Here is a 20278-nt window from a genome sequence, read left to right as displayed (position 1 = left end):
TCTCTGCTGCCCAACTGGGATTTCTGAACCGCAAATGCTGTCCCACACTAAAGGTGCCCCTTCCAGCCAGCAATGTCCCCTTTCACGGTGGCATACGCAGAGCGGGTCAGGAGCCTGGGCCGAGAACGAACAGAAGCACTTCGAAGAGTCTTCTGTAAATGCTTCAAGTTCAAGCAAATTTCTAAAAAAAGGTATCTTTTGCCCCAAATAATACTTAAATTCATAGCATGCAAAAGAAGGTTAAGTTTCATAATAACTTACTTTAGAGTAAGTTTCAGCAAAAAAAACTTTATAAAAGACTGAGATCTGGTTAAGATTGGCTCTGCACAGAATGTTAAAGGGCTTGGGGGAAGGAGGAGGGAAGCAGCTATATACAGTCGCCGTATTCCCAGGCATAAGTCATTTCTCAGAAGCTGCTCCTGCCTGAGTAACAGCACAGGTACAAAGCTGTTACAATAAAATATTTAGCATATGTTAAAGAACTGTATGTATAAGCATGTTAATATAGTTAAAATGTTTACATGTAATTTTATATTAAGGCTTGCTTTTAATTCTACAATTAGATAATATTTTATTTCGCTCATTCTTTATTACCAAGTATGTAATATACTAAAATGTATATAATCAGATTTGAGCACAAAAAAGCAGGAGAGGTGCAAAATGCCCAAACTGTTACTTATCCAGAAACCGCCATGACAATAATAGGATGAAATATTTGAGAACATTCTCCATTTAAAACTGCAATAAATGAAAGCTAGATAATGAACTTCATCCCTTTTCCCTGAATCTACCATGGAACAAATTGGGAAGAGGATCCCAAACAAGAAGATTTGCTTTCTCATTTATACATTAGCATGAATGACAGTTCAATTTCTTAAATATAACAGTTAAATGTGACATGACCTAGTTTAACACTCATAGCCTCTCCAAAACTCACTCTGAAAAACATGGTGTCTTGCATATTCAGATTAGTCATTCTAGAGGCAAAGAAAGCTCATTTTAAAAACTTACCACTTACATACAGCTGTCTATATGAAACTTTTAAGAGGAAAGCAGGACTATTTACATTTATATCTGAGTTAACAGAGCCTGTTCCCAAGTATAGAACTAAAAATGTAAAATAAAAATAGATAAAACAGTTGCAAAGCATGGTTCACAGAAATCAGTAGATTTCATTGATAAAAATGTGCTTTTTCGTTAAAATTTGATGGAAATATTTTGAAACTAAAATAAATCACAAAGTGAAGGACATTTAAAACAGAAAGTTTGATATAGTCCTGTAGTATACCCATTTGAGATGGTTTTCAAAAATGTAACTAGTCAGAGATGAAACTTTATGGAATTGCTAAAGCCCGACAGGTGATTTATTGGACTAGGACTTACTTGGAGGCAAAATGGGAAAATAATTTGAAATCTCAGGGTGTGAGGTGAGGGAGGAGGTAATCTAACAAACGAAGAGCTGATTATAGTTCTTGGAGGCAGATATTCAAATATAAAAAGAAATCTTCCACTAAATGATGAAATCTAATGATTCTCTGATCCACGCACATTTTTCTTTTAGTTCAACAAAGAACTATGTTTGTCTTGCAGGCAGCCAAAGCTAGAAAAATAACATTTCCCATCAGCATCAACTCTCCCCTTATCTTTGAGATGTTTACCTAGTCTTGAAGCTGTGACATATGGGAATTTCACACCTAGTGAATATATTTTCATGTAGCTTGTGGCACAAGAGTGTAATCATTAAAAGAATATACACAAGTAAGAGTAACTGCAACAGCTGGTGACATTTACCAATTAGAATTACAGTTCTTTAAAACACTTCATTCTTCTTTAATGTGTGCAGGATAATTATCTTTGAAATTGCTGTGGAAAAAAATTAATTTTCCTTTTAAACAGTGTCTGCTTACAGTACAAATGTGCCTGGATAAGGAAGATTATCTATATTCCAAGAGTATGGAAGTGAGTTTTAAAAACTCACTAAAATTATTGCAAGCAAACCATCTTTGCATATGGTGGGCAAAACACACATTAAACACTGAATGAACGAGTGATATATCAAATACTTCATGATCTCTCCATACTGAATACACTGAATTTGTTTTCTCTAAACATGTGAAAGAACAAAAAAAGCTATTATAAGCACCAAAATAGGCAGAGTACTATAGATTACATACGTAACTGTTTTTTCATAGAGATTACATATTAGATATGAATGTCTGATTACATGACCTGAACATTGTTCTGCTATTTCGGATTATTAAACATAAGGAAAAAAAGTTAGCGTAGAATTTTAAATTCTTAAAAAAAAAAAAAAAAAGAGAGAGAGAGAATTAAGAAAACCAAACAATAGCTGTACCTTAAAAAACAAATAAACAGAAACTGAGATATATTTAAAGTAACTATCACACTACCAGATGTAGACATTTCATTACTAATAGTGGGTAGACTGTGAGCAAGTCAGTCCCCACTTTTATTTCCAAAATTTTAAATTCTCTCCTCTGATACTCTAGCAGAACATCTGCTGTAGCTAATGAGAAGGAACTATTTGTATGTTATTGAGCAAAGAATTTAACCCGGTGTATTTATTGGATTAGTTTTTAAAAAATGTACTCAGCCTGAAAAATTCTCCGGGGTCGGGGTGGGGGACTCGAGTATATTCTATGATCGATTAAAAGTTATTGAACATTTATTTGTTTTATTCAGAAAAGCAGACAAGATGTTTTGCCTATCTGAAAATGAAAGGGAATCGAACAAAGAGTTGAATGGAGAAACTGGAAACACAAAGACATCAAATAAAATACCAGGAAATGAAGAGCTGTAAATAGGGTTACTTTGTCACTGGTTACACAAGTAACTGAATACACTGGCCAGTGAATGAGTTTTATCAAGGGTGTAGACTTCAGCACATTCTTTTTTAGGGTTAATCACTAGTTAACCTAGCAAGATGAACATGCTGTTTGGGGGGGGGGGGAATCCTTGTTAATTATATACTGCAAGTGCTCTTACTTCCTGCTGTTGCACCTAATCCCACAGGTGCGGGTTGTCTCTTTTCCTATTCACTGGTAGGTGGATCCAGCTCCACAGTCATTTTTTCATAGCAACAAATTTAGACAAAGAAGAAACAGCCTAACCTTTCACAGTAAAACAGGAAAACACTGTCATGGGGTGTCTTTAACAAAGAGGCAAAATTTTAAATACACTATTCCAGTTTCAAAGGTGATAGAGAAGCTATACTATGATTGACTTAATTTGAAAGCACACATCGTTCCCACTAGCAAAAGTTGCCTCTGGCACCTAGTTAAAGGCAATGCTGCTTTGTGTTGATTTTCAAGCATTCAGATATTTTTGCTGCTGAGAGGTCTGCAACAAGTTTAGTACTGCCACTAATATTAGCCTTTCCCTACGGGAGAGAGAGAGCTAAGTTTCTGTAGAGTCTTTTACAATGTAATAGTTTGTTCACAAATCTCAGTAAAAGTCATTTATAGATACTAACTTTCATTCTCACTTTGACATTTGTCACAGAACATTTCTTAGCAGCAGGGAATATTAAATGTACTCACATTCCTGATACTACCAAGAAAAAAACATCTAGTTTTACAGAGCTGCTATCTTGTCAAAGCATTCATTTTTTAAGGATTAGAATAGATGTTACAGACTAGCTATATAATAACAAACTTTACTGTATTTTGCATTTCATCTCCTCTCTACCCCGGCATGCTGGAGGGAGACATTTTAACCACAGCACTGATAAATCAATCAAGTGAAAAGGAGTGACAAGGTGGAGGGGATATTGTGAGAAACGTAGGCACTTTTTATTAAATGTCCACTACCAAATAAAAGAGGAATTTGGAAAAGTTCATTGGCTGAAATTTCTCCTCTGTGTACTGCAATGCTCATCACTTGAGCTTTATATCTAAAATATCGTTCAAATATTCTTGGAACAGAAACCACTGGTTCTCATCACAAGATTTTCACTCGCTTCATTTCCTACAAATCAAAATACATACACTAGGCAGAAGGATGCATCATTTCTATAATCAGTTTATTTCTATGTAGCATTTTCTCCTTATATGGTTATAAAAAATTCTGTTTTGCTTAAATGAAAAAATACAATGCATTTTTCTTGTTTCTTACATATTTTGTAGGTTAAGAGGCAACCTTGGCACAGGTTAAAGGTATGCGTTTTAAGAGAGGACTGTCACGCAGAACTTGAGCTGTGATTCTGCAAGGGTTTATGCAAATGCCTTTTCATATATGTATAGTTTTGTTGAATCCACACAGCAATAGAGGTGTGCAAGCATTTGCATCACGATCTCAATTCTCTAGCGTTATGGATCTTCAACAAGATGCAGTTTCCATGACAAAATCTGTTATTAAACCCTGCTTTTCTTCTGAAACCACTATGTTCTATTACATTTAACTTTCCAGCTGATTAGTAGCCATCCTTTTGATTTACATTTAAGAGGTATTTCAGAAATATGACTACCTTGAAATAGATGATGCAGAACTTTCCTTCCAATTCTGCAATAGTTTCGTTTTATGGGATTGGAAATGGAAGGGGCAAGTTCCTAGGTCTGGATATGCAAAGGAGGAAGAAGAAGGGAGGCAAAACCTGAGCATGAGGATACCAACTGTTCTGTGCTCTTTATTTTTAAACAGTCTCCAAGTGACTCCTGCTCAAAAATGAACGGCACAGTATTGTCACACCTCGGTTAATGCTGATTTCCCAGAAAAAACCTTTCACTTCTTAAAACCAGTTAAATGAAGTAATGAGATACAAGTGTGAACACTGGAAACAGAGGCATCTGGAAGACCTCAATGCGTATGTGCCTGGTAGGAGGCAGAGTTCCCACTCTGGTCTCTATGGGACCCTGCAAGTCAAATGCTGACCCATGTGTGAGGCCTCCTGTCACACCTTTGGCCTTGCCCAAAGGCAAGAGCAGAGCATGAGGCTCGGCTGCGTGTGCGCTCTGTGCTGGTGGTGTCAGCCCCGGTCCCCAGTGTCCCCGCACTCTGGGCACGACATGTGGCCTATGTGAACCAAAGGGGATTTGTTTTCTTCAGCACCCTTGGAAAGACTGGAGAGATTCCTGGCTCCTACAAAGGGATTTAAACATATCTTTCTGAACAGCAAGAAATATATAAATATGCATGTAACTAAATGCTCAGTTTGTATAACTAGCTCCTCTGGTTACATTTGTAAAGTAGGTAAATGCATGTAGAAATGACTAGCTAGATATGCAATTATTTGTGCGCACTGACTCACGTAATGAGAACTGAACACATACTGAAATGATGTTTTTGCTTTAGGAATAATAATCTTTTGAGAGTAATAATATACTTTTTTTTTACTCTCAGATCTATTGCATTTTTTCTCTATTCTCACTAATTAATGTTTATATCAATAGATCATTAAAACCAAAGATTAGAATAGTCGTAGTTCTGCATGGCCACTTAAGAAAAGGTAATAAAAAATTACAGTAGACTTGAACAACTTGTTCTAAAAGAAGTTTTGACTAACCTAAATTGGCTCCTGCATTCACAAACATCAAAACATAGCATTGCCAAATTCCTGAGCATCAAAACAGAGCATTATCAAGTAAACAAACTGAGGTATTATTTATAGTTGTAATTTTTGTGTTATTTTCCTCCAAACATTTGCTTTCTTCATAGTGCACAACAGCCATAATTTCTTTCACCTTAGAGCATGACATACTGCGAGAATTACCAAAAAATAAATAACTTAATAATAGCCAGTTATTTTCTTTATCACTTTTATTAAATCATAAGATATCATTGTGTTTACCCTTCTTACGCTGGATTATTTTGTATTTTTCCTAATATTTCTGTTGAGATCTCACTTTAGAAAACTGACATAGTGCCCTACACTGAGAGCCAGGGGAGATCAATGAAAAGTTCCTTGTGACTGTGCACATCCTGCATACTAAAAGACTAACTACATACATATCTGTATTCGAAAAATGGAGACTTACTTTGGATGCTTTCTTAAACAAGTTAAAAAAAGAGGATCCTGCTTTTCTGGATGGAGTTACTCATAATTCACTGTGAAGACTAACCATTAGAAGGGTAGACAGCAATATTGCATAATTTTAATCTGTCACACAAACCGCAAGTTGAAGTCTGCATTTCCCATCCTGGCCCTGAGAAGTTAAAGAATGCCTTCTGGGGAGTGTCTATCTTTGTGTCCAATTACTTAATGTCTAAATTACCTATTAATAGAATGAACCTTTTCCTCAAAATGACCAAGAGTCATCCAAGAATGTCCTTTGTCTTTCTTAATCTGTCACTATTTCTATTTACCCTTTCACTTTTTTTTAACCTGTCTCATCCTATGTTTAAAACATTCTGCTCACTACTATATTTATTTTTTGACATCTCCTTTGCCTATTTTGAAAGTTTTTCCTCTTATTTCCCTATAAAACAGTATTTTCTCCTTCTTTGCCAAATACTCAGCCTGAGAGTCAAAGATCAAAACCTCTGTTGCATTCAGACACATGAGAAAATACCAACAGCTGTTTGCCATCCTGTGCCCCTAACCGTTCACTCCTGACCTACTAAGTAATTGACAACCTCTGTTTCACAGAGCCCAAGGACAATGCTGAAGTGACTCAACAAGATCCTCCAACAAAGGTGGGTGATGGGGGCAGAAGGTGGTCATCTAACAAAATGCAATTTCTCACATATTTGAAACTACATCCAATTAAAGGGCTGCATTTTGGCATCCACGTAAGCCATCTATCACTTCAAGCAATCCAAATCCAAACACAGAGTAAGATTTTACAAGCATAGATACTTGAATTTCTTGCCCCACTGTGGTCACCTTTAAGTCACCTCAAGATATGCAGGTGTGTGGTAACGAGGGACAGGAAGAGAGTTTAAGTAGTATCTGTTTAAAATACACCCACACAACAGCCATTTAATTAGCTTCAGTGCAGTCTTGCTACCTTACAATCTCACGAGCAAGAACTCAGAGTAAATTCCTCACCCTGTGCTGCCCCCTCCCCATTTCTCACTTCGTTTCTGAGTCCAAGAGATGATCTGATGACTTGATGACTTAAGGCTTCCTTTTGCAGTCAGAATTTGTATCATCTACAAGTGGTGATTTTAGACTCTATTACCATGCATCGTTGGCTGCCAGTTGTGGCAATAGTGGCAGGACCCTGTTCCTCTTCTTCTTTGCCCCAAATATATCTTCACAATGATGAGAAGAATGTGAAGAAGTAAAACAAAAATCCTAACCCTTCCAAGCTCCTTTCACATTCTCTTGAGCCAGGAAAAACGCCCTCCAGAGTTTGAAAAATGTTTGCTTGGTCAGACCTGCAGCCTTGCCAAAGTGTAGTTTATAGTCCTGGGTTACGGGAAAGGTGTGTGGGTCAGCTGAAAAGTGAAGGGGTTGTAAAAAGGCAAGGAGATGGGTAGCCAGTCTATCAAATGGTCTCATCTGCATGCCAAGCAACAGCGCTCAGCAGAGGTGGGAATGCCAGCCGAGCTCCAGCAGCCACCTCCCCTCTCTCCTTCCCCCTTTCGCAGGAGCAGCATCACTTCGGACCTGACTCGCAATATCCCCTTGACTCTGTGAGCTTGTGGCAAAGGTAGTTTTCAGTCTTATCTTTATCGCTGACTTCAGTGTCAACACCTCCAGGCCCATGAAAAATCCCTTAGTAGCACCTTCTCATAGAAATTCTATGTAATGTGGAAAGAGAACGTGACAGAAATCCATGGATTTCTGGTTTGTTCAGTATTATTTTTTCCTTAGGCTTTTGTGTCTTAAGTGCCTTGCCAAAGACCTTTCTGGGCAATTGTATAGCATAAAATACTAACAAGAGCTATCCTAAATGAGCTGGATTTGTTTTGAGGTCATTCCTTTGAATACAAGACTGGGCCACTTTTCTTTAATAAAAAAAAGAAGAGCATTGACACAATTCAACAAAAAGAAAAAACTGAGGGCTGAAAATATTATCTGAAGAGAAATGTGGTAATCTGTTATCTTATGAATAAATAAAGAGATAATAGAATAAATAGAAAATAACAAATTCCAGAAATAGTGATTTTTCCTTCCTTTTATTTAACATACATGGATTTAAAAAATAATTAATGTACACTTGTAATTATATTTTTAAGTATAAAACTGTTGAAAAGATTTTTAGCTGCTATGTAGACTAGCATAGCTTGGGGTCTTATGTATTTGTAATTGTATTTCTTGCAATGTCATTAACATCATCAATTTAATCATTCTTTTTCCTATGCTTGGCAAATAAGATTGTCTTAGAATCATATCGAAAAGTAATTAGAACATAGATTTGTGAGAGAACAAAGGATATTTATTGACAGTTATATTGACAATATTTGTTTGATAACTTACTCCTTCCTTTTTAAAGCAAAAAACTGTAGTACAGAATAGCTGAAATTTGTTTTTATGTATAAAATAGCTCTAACAAGAACCTATTTTTAATTTTTATTCACCCCAGATGAACATTGCATAAACAATGATAAATCAAATAGGGATTTAAAAAAAACCAAGAGATTAGATAAGGAGTGCAAGATTTGGTCCTCCTGGGTAAGAAATTAATGAATAACGGATAGCCAAAGATGATGCTTTTAATTGTTGCTTATCCTGTGCATTTGAACAATTTATCCAAATGACAGAAAGTCTCCTAAAAACGAGTATCTAGGTTACAATCCTCACTCTTTCACAACTGAAAAAGTGCATTGAGAATAACCTTTCTAAGCTTTGCTTTGAGGGTTATTGGTTGCTTAAGGGGAATGAAATGCCCTCTGAGGACTGTGGTGGCTGTTTAAATACTCTGTGCAAAGCTATAATGAATCTCCGTAGGAAAGCAAAATGTCAACAATGAAAAATGTGAGTGAACAAAACCCCTGTTTTTGTGAATTATCATTAACACTAGAAAAAAATTTAAAAGGGTCATACTTACAGGAACATCAACATATTTTGCAGCTGCTTTCACCTTTAGAAAATTAAAAATAAAACGACACACAGTAAGTGCTTATAATTAGGGATTGTGTGTAATTTTAAAATTTCAGTAACATTAGGAATTCAAACACTTACAGTGAAAGAAACTAATGATGAGAAGAAAGTGCCTTCATCATATCTTGACAGTTTAGACAGCACACCTTCTAACACTGAAACAACCTGGAGGAAAAGCACAAAACAAAATCCAAATGCACAATATCAAAATAAAATATTCTAGATGAGAAGGCGAGTTCTCCCTCATCAGGCTTTTATTGTGCAACAAGGTGATGCAATCTGTAAATATGATTATCTAATTATCTACTCTATCTCCAAAAAGCTGAAATCATAGCATTTTTTTTTCAGTTTCACCTAGAAATCGAACTGATAGAAATCACAACGTAACTGCTGCAGAAATGGAAACCCAACCCCCAAACTCTCCTGCGGTTAGTTTGCTAATCCATACCACTTTGGTACCTCTAGATTGTGTGGTTAAATATAGGAGTGTGCCTACCTAGCACGTATTTGGGGCAAAAAATACCTTTGCCCTTTTCTACGACCATGGATGATGGAGCACAATTGTTAAAGCTGATTATCTCAATATCACATTTCTCTTGCCTTCGTTACTCAGTAGAAATTCAGAGCTAATTTTATCCAACAATGCAACAAACAGCACCACTGTTTTCTGCCAGTCCATCCTCAGTACAGGACGTGTTGTTGAATTATCACTGCATGGCCAAGAAAGGGCCAGGATATGTAGGCCCTAAATCTCTAGTATGCTGCGGTGCCTTCGCCCAGCAGTTTCACCTTTAATTCTCTGAGCAGCATGACTCTTCAATGAGCGTATTGTAACAGCTCTTTTGCCAAAATTTATTTTTGAGGGCTACAAAACTCTCTTCCAGGCCTTTGCATTAATTGTAGCCTTAATGTTAAAACTCCTCCAAATTGTTCTAAAAGCAAAGAAAATTCCTTCTCATGTTCTTTTGTGATGTTACGTTGCTCAAGTCATTCATGGCGCGTAACATATGTCAGTTGTTTCATGCGTGCACATTTATTTTTCACATATGAATTGTCTTCTAGTTTATATAAAGGTTGTTTTAAAAGTCATCACTTGCTCCCAATACAGTCATTCCCACAAGCATGAGTATCATTTTATGAGTGTGAGGACAGAACAAAATTCCATCTGGCATGCTGTTAATGGGCACTGTAACACTGTCACAACAGTGTCACCTCCAGAGGAACCGAGATCATCACTTTACAATAAGCCCTGCTCTTAACAGTTCAAAGAGCAAGAACAAGTGCAAACCTACATTTGTCATTTATCAATATCTAACCTGTCATATTTATAGTGGTTAATTAAGATTAATTAAGTATGTAGATGCTGGTCAAGAAATAAAATCACATCAGAAGCTATCAGGGAGAATGGCAGTTGTTTCTGTACCCCGCCCCCGTATTAGGCTGGATACCAGCTCTCTGCTCTGGCACTGCAAGCCTGCGGGAAAGCTGCTGTTCCTACACCGCAGTCTCCATATTCGCTTTATCAGGCTGACGAAGATTCTTTCTGCAAACGGGTGCTCAATCTTACTGTGCAAAGACCTGCTATGGAAAGGGCTGGTTTCACAGACAACATGGTGTCCACACTGTCAACAGAGAGTTTTAATAAACTGGACATAAAAGAATAGAAAGCAAAACACTGCAGCCTCAAGGACGGCCATTTAACGGCAAGGCTTAGCTATGGAGCTGGTCTCTAGTTTTCCGGGATCTCACTGCAGAGGCTCGTGGAGCTCTAGGAGCGTTTCTGGGTATGCTCCTCATTTCCTCAGTCAGCTGCCCTGAGGGACTCTGTGCTTTGTGCTGTTCTGGTAGTTTGCTTAATGTTTTAGAGCTTGGAAAGTTCTGCCCATACAATTCACTGTCTAATCTTTACTAAGTATAATCTCACTAAATTAGGAGTATTCGTTTCGTTTTCATAGATGACTGTTACAGTTAAATGCTGAAACACGTATTCCATTGAAACATGAAAAGACACACATTTTAATTCAGGGGAAAAGGTTATAAAATAACCAAATTACATTAGACAAAGAATGGACATACACAGATATTATGCCCATTGCCAGACACTTTTCCTGACAAAACCAAGAGTGAAACCTCAGTCTTCCTCTCTGCCCTCAGAAGCTTTCCTCCTCGAAACAGAAGCAGTCAGGATGTCATTGGCATTTCACATCTCACGTGAGAAGAGGCTGGTTAAACTTCCAATGGCGAAAAAATATTTACTCCCTGTTCCAAGATTTCAGTATCTTCTGATGGCATATATGACAACTAATAATACAAACCCCACTGTACTTATTTGTAGTTATCTCTGTACTTTCTTGTACATACATCCATAAGGAATATGACTCTTTTCTTCTGTCTTCTATACTCACAGCTATTAAAAATAACTTAATTACAAGGATGAACTTTTAATAGCATTACACTCTCATTACATTCCCCTCTTCCCTTCTTCTTCAATAACACTTAAAAAAAAAAATCAGTTGACAGATTAGTTCTGAGTGATGACAAGTTGCATGTAGAGCTGGAAGCTCCCGAAGAATTTGTAGTTATGTTTACATAAAAAACATCACTTTTAAGTGGGTTTTTTTTAACATATTTGTCAATAATTGGACACATTTTGCTTAAACTGCTAAAAAAATCTCTACAAAAACTTACTGGATGCCAATCAGAATAGAGTTCTGCCCCTACCCCCCATCACATCAAGCTGTAAACAAATGAAAAAAAGGCATACTGAAAATATGATGACAGTCTTATTTTTGTCCCTAATTCACAAATTGTAAATGGATATCTAATTTCTCTTATTCTGAATAGCAGACATTTCTGAGCAGTTTGCAATGAATAGAGTACCTAACATCTCATAAAATCTTTCTATTCTCCCAGTTTGAAGGATACAGCAAATGAGACTATCAGTGATGGAAAGCTTTTCCTTTTATATTAAGCACTTAAGATTTTTACTGCAGCAGAGGTGTGACAGTACGACTAGGTATTGTTTAATTTTTCTTCATATATTTTCCAAATATTTATATCATGTCAAAACATACTTTCTCTTTAAGTGTTAAAAACTACAAAGTCATTTTAAAGAATTAACATTTACAAAGTATTTTAAATTAAACATTTTGTGGAGTAAAATCTCACTGAAACGTTATACAGATATTTTTTATGTTGTCCATCTCTGAACACAAAATAATTTAAATGTTTCTTAATCGTAGAAGGAAAGTTTTATGTGAAAATTTAAACAATGAATCAAAGAATGGTGTTATTACTAAGGATAATATTGACATAATCAAGTCCTATCAGTTCTGCTAGGTGCTAGTAGTTCTCATCTCTAATATAATAAAAAAGAGAAACTAATCTGATTAGCACGTTGCACAGAAAGTGTTCTCTCACTTTGTAAAATTTAATTTATAAATTCAGTGTTATTTGGATGAGCATTATGTACAAATCATGCTTACCTCCCCTAATCTCACTGCGAAAAGTATAAAAAAACTGTGTGATATTCAAAGACATTACAGAAATTCAACTGAGAAATATTTTCTGTTTATTATAAATCAGAATCTAAATTGTTTTACCTTTGAAACAAGAAGTGAAATAATTTCTTTAACAGTTTCTTCAATCAAGTCATCTATTTTTGAATGGTATTGTTGCTGTATTTCAAAAGATAAAGAAAGCATTAGCATGTATATTAAGACACACTTTTGTCATAAGTCATAAGCGGTACAAAGCTGATAACCCTGCCAGATCAGATTTACTTAAAATTATCATTTTGAACATCAGAAGAACAAACTCTTGAAAATGATCCACCCAATCAACACTTTCTTACATTCTGTGTTGAAAATTTTCCCATGTACATTGCTGAGTTAAGCAGCTAATGGGGTTATTATTTAGATGAATTGAGTTCCTATTCTTATTCAGGCGAAGGAATGTGAAGGATACTTTTTGTCTTCTCCTATATAATTAAGGCGGCCATGTATTTTTTCTCTAAAGGGCTAGTTTAGCAGGAGAAGCAAAAGATTAGAATAAGATTTAATTAATACGGCATTTCATGTCTGACAACTCTCATTCGTAAGTTATTTTAAATATCCTCTAGAAATAAAATGAGCTCCAATTGTTCATCCTAAAAGAGCCTTTTTGTTAGCACAGTGAGCTGCCGTTTATACAAATCTTACAATATGCTCAAGCAAGGGCAAAATTAAAATTTCATCAACAAAGCAGAAGAGATGGTAACAAATTAATAGGCCATAAAAGGCATAATAAAACAGACTCCATTCTCCAGAGCCTTTTTCTTTCACTTTTTAATGAAGAAAGTGCCTTTAAGTAAATGCTATTTAAAATAAGTCTGAAAGACTTTTTAGATAGTACTACAGAGTTCTCTGCTGAAATTAACAGGAACTAGGATCCCTTTCTGTCAAGGAGGCACATCAATTTAAACACTAATTCTTCCTTTAGAAACATTTATCTGACAGCAAAGATTGTCCCCAATAGCCACTTCACAGAAAATGTGACTTGTAAAGACTAACCCTATCTTCATAGTTCAAGGCTACTTGGAACAGCTAACAACATAATGCTCGGAGTAAAAGTACTGGGGTCAGTATAAACATTGGCCCAACTTAGCAGCTGCCAGCTGAATAGTTTTCAGAATTGTAAGTTTTTGAAGGCTATTTTTCTTCTGTCTCAAAGTTGCCATACAGACCAAAACATTAAACCCGATCTACTTAATATATTTAGGAATGATTTTCTAAGCAGTATACCTACTAAATTTGCATTTAAATTATGAGAAAATAAAACCATGAGATTCACTCACGCATATGTATCTATTATTTCAGTTACTATTTACTGTTTTCAATGCATGTTAATTTTTGTTCTTAATTTTTTCTTTCAGTGATTAAAAGTATTTGAGAAATATGAATATACATCTCACACAAATATCAGCACACAGCTCTGAAGAGTGAAGGAGTATATTAGAAATACATCAAAGAACTTTCAGTAGTTCCAGATATATTTGTTTCTAACTGTATTCATTTCTTGACCCCTACAACATTCTCCTGATCTGCTAAGCAGTTAAATCACCCACAACCACCTGTGACACTTACAGTCTTCAGAAGGCAATGGTTCCTTACTGTCTGAAAATAACAATTTTTTGCATTTGTACAGATGCATGTGAAAACCACACGCATTCCCATGACTTGTGGAAAAAACACTGTTGTCTCTTCCATAAAGCATCTAACATAACTTTAACTCCACTGCACACTAAAGTAATGAATATTCTAGGACCAATGCCTATATATTTGCTTTCTTCTTTCTTTCTTTTTACTATCACCACAAGGTAAGTATAACTTACTAGGAATGGAATATAATCATTAAGTAACTGTACTTGTGCCTAAGGAAAAGGAGGATGAATCAAATCTACTCGAAACAAAAATCACAAAAAAAGCTTCCAAAATCATGACATTGCTTCAGAAATAATATTTTTTTTTTAATCTGAATTACATTTTTTCAAGATTTATTTTGCAAACTGTGAGACCAGAAATTTCTTTAAGTTCCCCTTCCCAACATCCAACAAGATGACAATCCCACCACAAAACAAAACTTCAGATCCTCATGGAAGATTATTTGACTCCAGGAGATGGGCCTTTAGCTGAATTCTGTAGAATTCATAAAACTGTATGAACTGGCAAGGTTGCATGCATAATCCCAAAATCAGCATCTGTAGGAGGCCACCTTTTCTGCTTCTGTTAACCTTGTTCTCTGAAGGGCAAGTAAGTCCACACACATCTATGGAACAGAGTTGTGCCTTTACACTCCTCTGCTGGCTGATGTGGTCACAGTCTACCTGGGGCCTGAATCTAGACATTTCGGCTCCCATACCTAAATGACTTGAATGCACCTTGCAGAGTCTTTCAGTATAATCCCAAAGCCCCCTGAAGAAAATAATCCAGAATGTGCTTTGCCTCTCCAATTGCTCGTGAGTACCTCTCAATAAAATAACAACTGCAGGTATAGGAGTTACATAGGAGAAAACTGTGCCTAGTGGCAAAGTGTGTTATGGGATGTAAACAAAGAGGACTTTCTTTTGAGGATCATCTAGTGGGTCTTCCAAACATGGCTCCCTGCTCCTAGAAATTGCCCCAATATCACTATTTGAAAGGAGGAAAAAAATTTAAATGCATGCAGACACTTGTGTTTTTCGGTAACAGTGGGATTTTGTTCCTAAATCCTGTGGTGATCCGTTAAATCCTGTAACTTGTTTGATTCTAAAATATGTTCCATTTTCTTTTCTATTCTATCTCACTGTGTCCTAATTCTTGATTTGTTTTTTCCTAATGATTAAAAGAAAACTTTTAAAACTACCTGCTTTTGTTTGTTTTAAGGTTTGATGGCTGTGAATATAAACAGCACACAACCATTTGAATTGAAACTGCTATTGTCAACATATAACAATATTATGGGCAGAGACCCATAATATTGGGTCTTTGCCCATATCATCTCTGCTATTTTGCTATCAAATCACCTATAATCCTCACCTGCTTATGCAGTTAAATGAAACTCTTCTTCAAATTTTATGAACCGAAGTTCATCAGATTAAACCCCACTTTTCCCTAAATGCTTCTATAAATATACACAGAATAAATACACTTCATAAATGTATATATTCCACTGAAATAGCACATCAGTCATCAGAAGCTGTAATTCTGAAGAATATATATACATTATATACATTCTGCTATGAAACATTTAACAGTATAGATAAATGGCATCTATTCTGTTCATACTATTCTGGTTACACAGAAAAATAAATAAGCTCTTCTCTTTTGCTCAGATCAACTACTTTTCAATCTAAGTGGCTCCAGTAATGTTTTCTATTTGATTCTTCCCTAATATTCTCAAGAGGATCAATGTTGCTAGACTGTTGCAGCATCTAGATTATAAAGTTTTAAGTTAATAGGTTTTAAACTGTTTATCTCAAGTAACAAAACCTATAAAAGCTCCCCAGATCTTTGAATGACTGAATGTTGCATGACAGAAAAGGTTTCCCTTACTGCTGTGACTCATTTGACTCAGAACACATGGACTGCAGAGGAACAGTGCTTCCTGGGTTCTGGTTCAGGAAGGAAAGAAAGGAAGGGAAGGGATGCTGCTCAGCCTATAACAACAAAAGATGACATACACTGAATCTAAGAAGTCGGACAGACAACTGTTTGAAAAGTAGCAGCAAATTGTAGGTCACTCAGTTGTCTTGTACTCCTTCCTCTATTCTCCATGAATTGCCATTCTAGCGGTACATGAAGCAAGCAGCTGGCACCTACAGTCAGCCTGAAATCTGGAGAATAGTAAAGGCTATTCTCATCTAGATATTCTTCTAAAACCCTCCTATAGCAACTGCCAACCAATGTAGATGGCATCCAGCCAGCTGAGTTATGCGTTAAACACAATATAATGATGGAGCTCATATCACAGTTGGGTCAATCCCCTCAAGTTCTAAGAGGATATACAGAAAAGGTAGGCTGCAAAGCCTTTCTCAGTGACAGACTTCATGAATCTTAATGAGAGTAGACTCAACTGGAAAACATCTGGAAGAATGGTGACCACTGTATGAAGCAACACAAGAAAAATACAGGATTCTGGATCGAATTTAATCTCTGAACTCAAGGTGGTATCATTACTCACTATGAGCACAATATCCTAATTACATATTAAGTAAGAATTCCCTCCTGTCTGACAACACAGAATGAAAAATTTCACATCTGACTCTACTTGAAGAAATCATATGACTCCTTAAAGCTCTGCAGAGGGCAAGAAAAGATCATGATGTCTTCAAGGAGATGTTTGCATCTAATCATCTAATTAAATAATATTTTTGGTAACTGACAGAATAAGCTCTACAAATTGTCAGATGTACCTTAAGTGCTGAGTTTTGGGTGAATGAACAGCTCTTTTACATTTTTTTTACTCAGGCCTTAAGGAATGCTTTTCTTGATTGGCATAAAAGATCATGCTGGAAACTGAAAGGAAGACAAAGAAGGAAAAGGGAAAGAAAGGTATATAGGAAAGGTATTGAGACCAACTGGCCAGGTAGGATTCCCTGGAAATGCCAGAACCCCTATAAAGGGGCTAGAAATGCAACTGATGATGTTACAAAATGTTCTTCCACTTTCTTTGACAGAGGAGGGTGATTCTAGAACTAAAAGTCATCATCAAGAGTTTCAAACAGTTGCGATACTAAGCATAAGTAACTGAAGAACCCATTGTTTCTTACTCTTCCAAAAAAGCCTGGAGAATGGCTTCAGAAGCCATATCAGAAGACAAGAATTCAAAGTTTAAGAGAAAAAAGTAAGTTTCCACTTTATCAGAACATTTCTGATACATGAAAAATTTGAGAACCCTTTAGCTTATCAGATAGATTGGGATGAAGTTTAATTTGAGGATTTTGAAAGAAATATATATTTCATCACAGATATGTTAAATTTTGCAGCTCTTGCACTGAAAAGAAACACAGGAAGCATTGGGTGTCAGGGTCAGTCCTAGTAGGGAATTAGGGCTCTACTTCTGTTTTAGTAACGTGACGAGTGAATGAAGGGGCTTGAAAATCTAGAGAATGAGCAGATTTCTGAAGAGGATCTGGTGACAGTCTGCAGTCCAAAAGGTAATGAGAATGCCAGACTTTAGCTCTGAGGAGGACAGGCTAACAATGCAGAAGGCATCCTCCAGAGCAGGAGAGAGAAATGGCACGTCTGTGGAGAACTGGAGAGTACCAACTGTCTGCAGGTCTCTAGAAGGTACTGGTATTGCTTTTCCCTTAAGAAGGGTGTACATGCGTATATTTGCAGGTTATTGCTCAGGCACTAAGTAAAAGATGAACATGCAGCATCAGCCTAAGGTGAAGAGTTGCTCACTGTGGCTTACTTCTGATGAACCTGAAGCAAGTTTATTGTTATTGTGCTTCACTGAGGCGAAAAAGTCCTGAAGTAAGATAAGACACTGTATCTGAAGAGCAGAAGAGTGAAGAATTCTTCTGGATCCACAGTAAGAGGATGAATGAGGGAAGAAGAATTTAGAAGCTGATGACCAGTGTCCAGCAAGGGCAGCCTGTAAAGGAATTCCTAGAGCTAGGTTATCAGATTAGCAAGAAAAGCAAAACACCACTCTAAAATAAACAATGGCAGTTAATAACCAGAGGAAAAAAAAAAGTAGGTAAAAAAAAATAATGAAAGGACACTTACCCACTGACTAGCAAACTGGTTCATGTCACGGAAAACCAAAAGGAAAAACAGAGATGACAGGGCAGAACAGGAAAATGATGAATATCTCATTAAATTGAAAAAAAAAGAAAACAATTACATTGAATACACTAATTAAAAAGATGAGCCAATAAAATGAAGAGTACAGTACAGAAGTGGAAAATCAATAGAAATAATATGACCAAAAAATGTAAAAGTGAAATTGTCCAAAGTAGACACATTTTTTTGACAAAATTTGCTAATTCTTTACCTTTTCTCCAAATCCAAATTGAAAAAACTGCACTGCTAATATATTATCACTGCAAGAGCAGTTTAGTTTTATGCTGATAATCTCACCAGTCCACATAGTTAATCCTTTTTCACTTCACAGATTATTTCTGCCAAGGAACAACATGCAAAGGGGACTAGTCAGTGAAATCTTTATATCCTTCAAAAAACACATCGGTGCTCCACTGTGGAGTATCCACAGTCCTGTTAAAGGACTCCCAGGTCCAAAATAGTCTCTGTCCTGGGAGACCAAATAAAAATTCTCATTAAATTACCTGATTATTTTTTTTCTCAATTTACAATATTTTCAGCATGTAAATATGCACAAATGCTAGGCATATGCGCAAATTAAAAACAAATCTTACCCAGATAAAATCTAGCTCCAAAAGACAATCTTTTGGCTTTATTTTACTGTTATGAACAGTCTTGAAGTGGGCTGTTTCTCTGCTGTAAACCAAGAGAAATTCCTGGAGAGACTGTGAGCCAAGAAACCCTGTGCATGTTCTACAGATATACAAATAAAATTAGCTAAATCACAGAAGGCCTCTGTGTCTTTTCTGATGGAAGATGAAGGGTTGTGTTTTGGGTGATGCTTCTAGTGAGCAGTCTATGCATGCTCCCTGCATAGAGCTACATGACATATTTCAGCAAGTTTGAACTTATTCTACTAAGGATTGCCTGCAGTATACGATATTTCAGATTAATTGAACATATAAATTAAACATACAAAATTCCACTTACCTCCTGCCCGCCATCCAGAATACAGAGTTTAGCTGTCTGCTTTTTGGCATCAACTAAGACATTAAACATTGTACACAGAGAAGAAGGAATACGCAGGTCTGTTGATTTGTTTGTCTTTTGCAGCTTCAGTTCAAACGCAATTCTTGTTCTGTTTATTAAAACAAAAATTCATGACTTGAAAAATTCTCTGATAATTTTGAAGAATGGGTGCACAAATTCAAAACCTTTACTAAACACGTTGACTTAACAATATACATGGACATGAGAAGATTTTAGAAATACAGTTCTGTAAGTGCAGAATATTCTCCCATTCAACAGACAATTGTATTGATGGTAATCTCAAGGTTCCACATTGCTTTAGCTAATTCAATTGAATAATAAAGGCTTTATCTTTTTGCTTACTAGATAACAATATACTTCCTTGTATGACAGCTATGAGTAATTTTAAACAATGAAGATGCCCTGCATTGTTTGACTCTTTTATGTTAAAATGCAGTATCTCACTTATCATAACAAATACTTGCTTGTGAGAAAAATAACTCAGAAAATTCTTATGTTTTTAACAGAAAAGGCAATTTTATAGAATAAAAATTGAGTTAAATATCATTAAACAATGCTTACTATTTATATTGAAACGTAAGATGTATATTGAGATACATAATACACAAAACCTATTTTCTTCTCACACCAGTATAAATAAGGAGTAATGCTACTGAAATAAATGGAGACTAAATTTGGTAATAGTTCAGAAAACATAAATAGAAAAATGTTTTATTTCCATCCTTATTTTAAAATGTGGGCACTAGAATTTTAGTAGAATTCTGAGATTAGTTAATATTTTCTACAAATATGGAACATTCCAAAGGACTGCTCAGGAAATGTGGAAATTCTCCACAGTATTTCCTGGGTGTTGCTAAATTGTTGATTGTGCTTGGAAACTCACGCATCATGATTTCTTTATATTTGTCCTGATTCTTATGGTCTTTCCTTATGC

At 35.9% G+C, this 20278-nt stretch overlaps 1 protein-coding gene across 3 annotated transcripts in view; it reads right to left on the bottom strand.

Moving 5' to 3' along the window:
• CADPS2 (calcium dependent secretion activator 2) overlaps positions 1–20278 on the bottom strand; it is a 321925-nt gene that overhangs the window by 24419 nt on the left and 277228 nt on the right. For all 3 annotated transcript variants that reach the window (XM_062583255.1, XM_062583235.1, XM_062583246.1), the window contains 5 exons: positions 19285–19432; positions 18259–18273; positions 12610–12684; positions 9089–9172; positions 8955–8987 (listed from right to left, as the gene is read on the bottom strand). In XM_062583255.1, coding sequence (XP_062439239.1) covers positions 8955–8987; positions 9089–9172; positions 12610–12684; positions 18259–18273; positions 19285–19432 — 355 coding nt within the window. The remainder of the gene's footprint in view (positions 1–8954; positions 8988–9088; positions 9173–12609; positions 12685–18258; positions 18274–19284; positions 19433–20278) is intronic.

Source organism: Rhea pennata, chromosome 1 (assembly GCF_028389875.1).
Source record: "Rhea pennata isolate bPtePen1 chromosome 1, bPtePen1.pri, whole genome shotgun sequence".
Classification (NCBI taxonomy): Eukaryota; Metazoa; Chordata; class Aves; order Rheiformes; family Rheidae; genus Rhea; species Rhea pennata.
The sequence above is the reverse complement of the archived record's forward strand: the minus strand, read 5'-3'. Positions and strand labels throughout refer to the sequence as shown.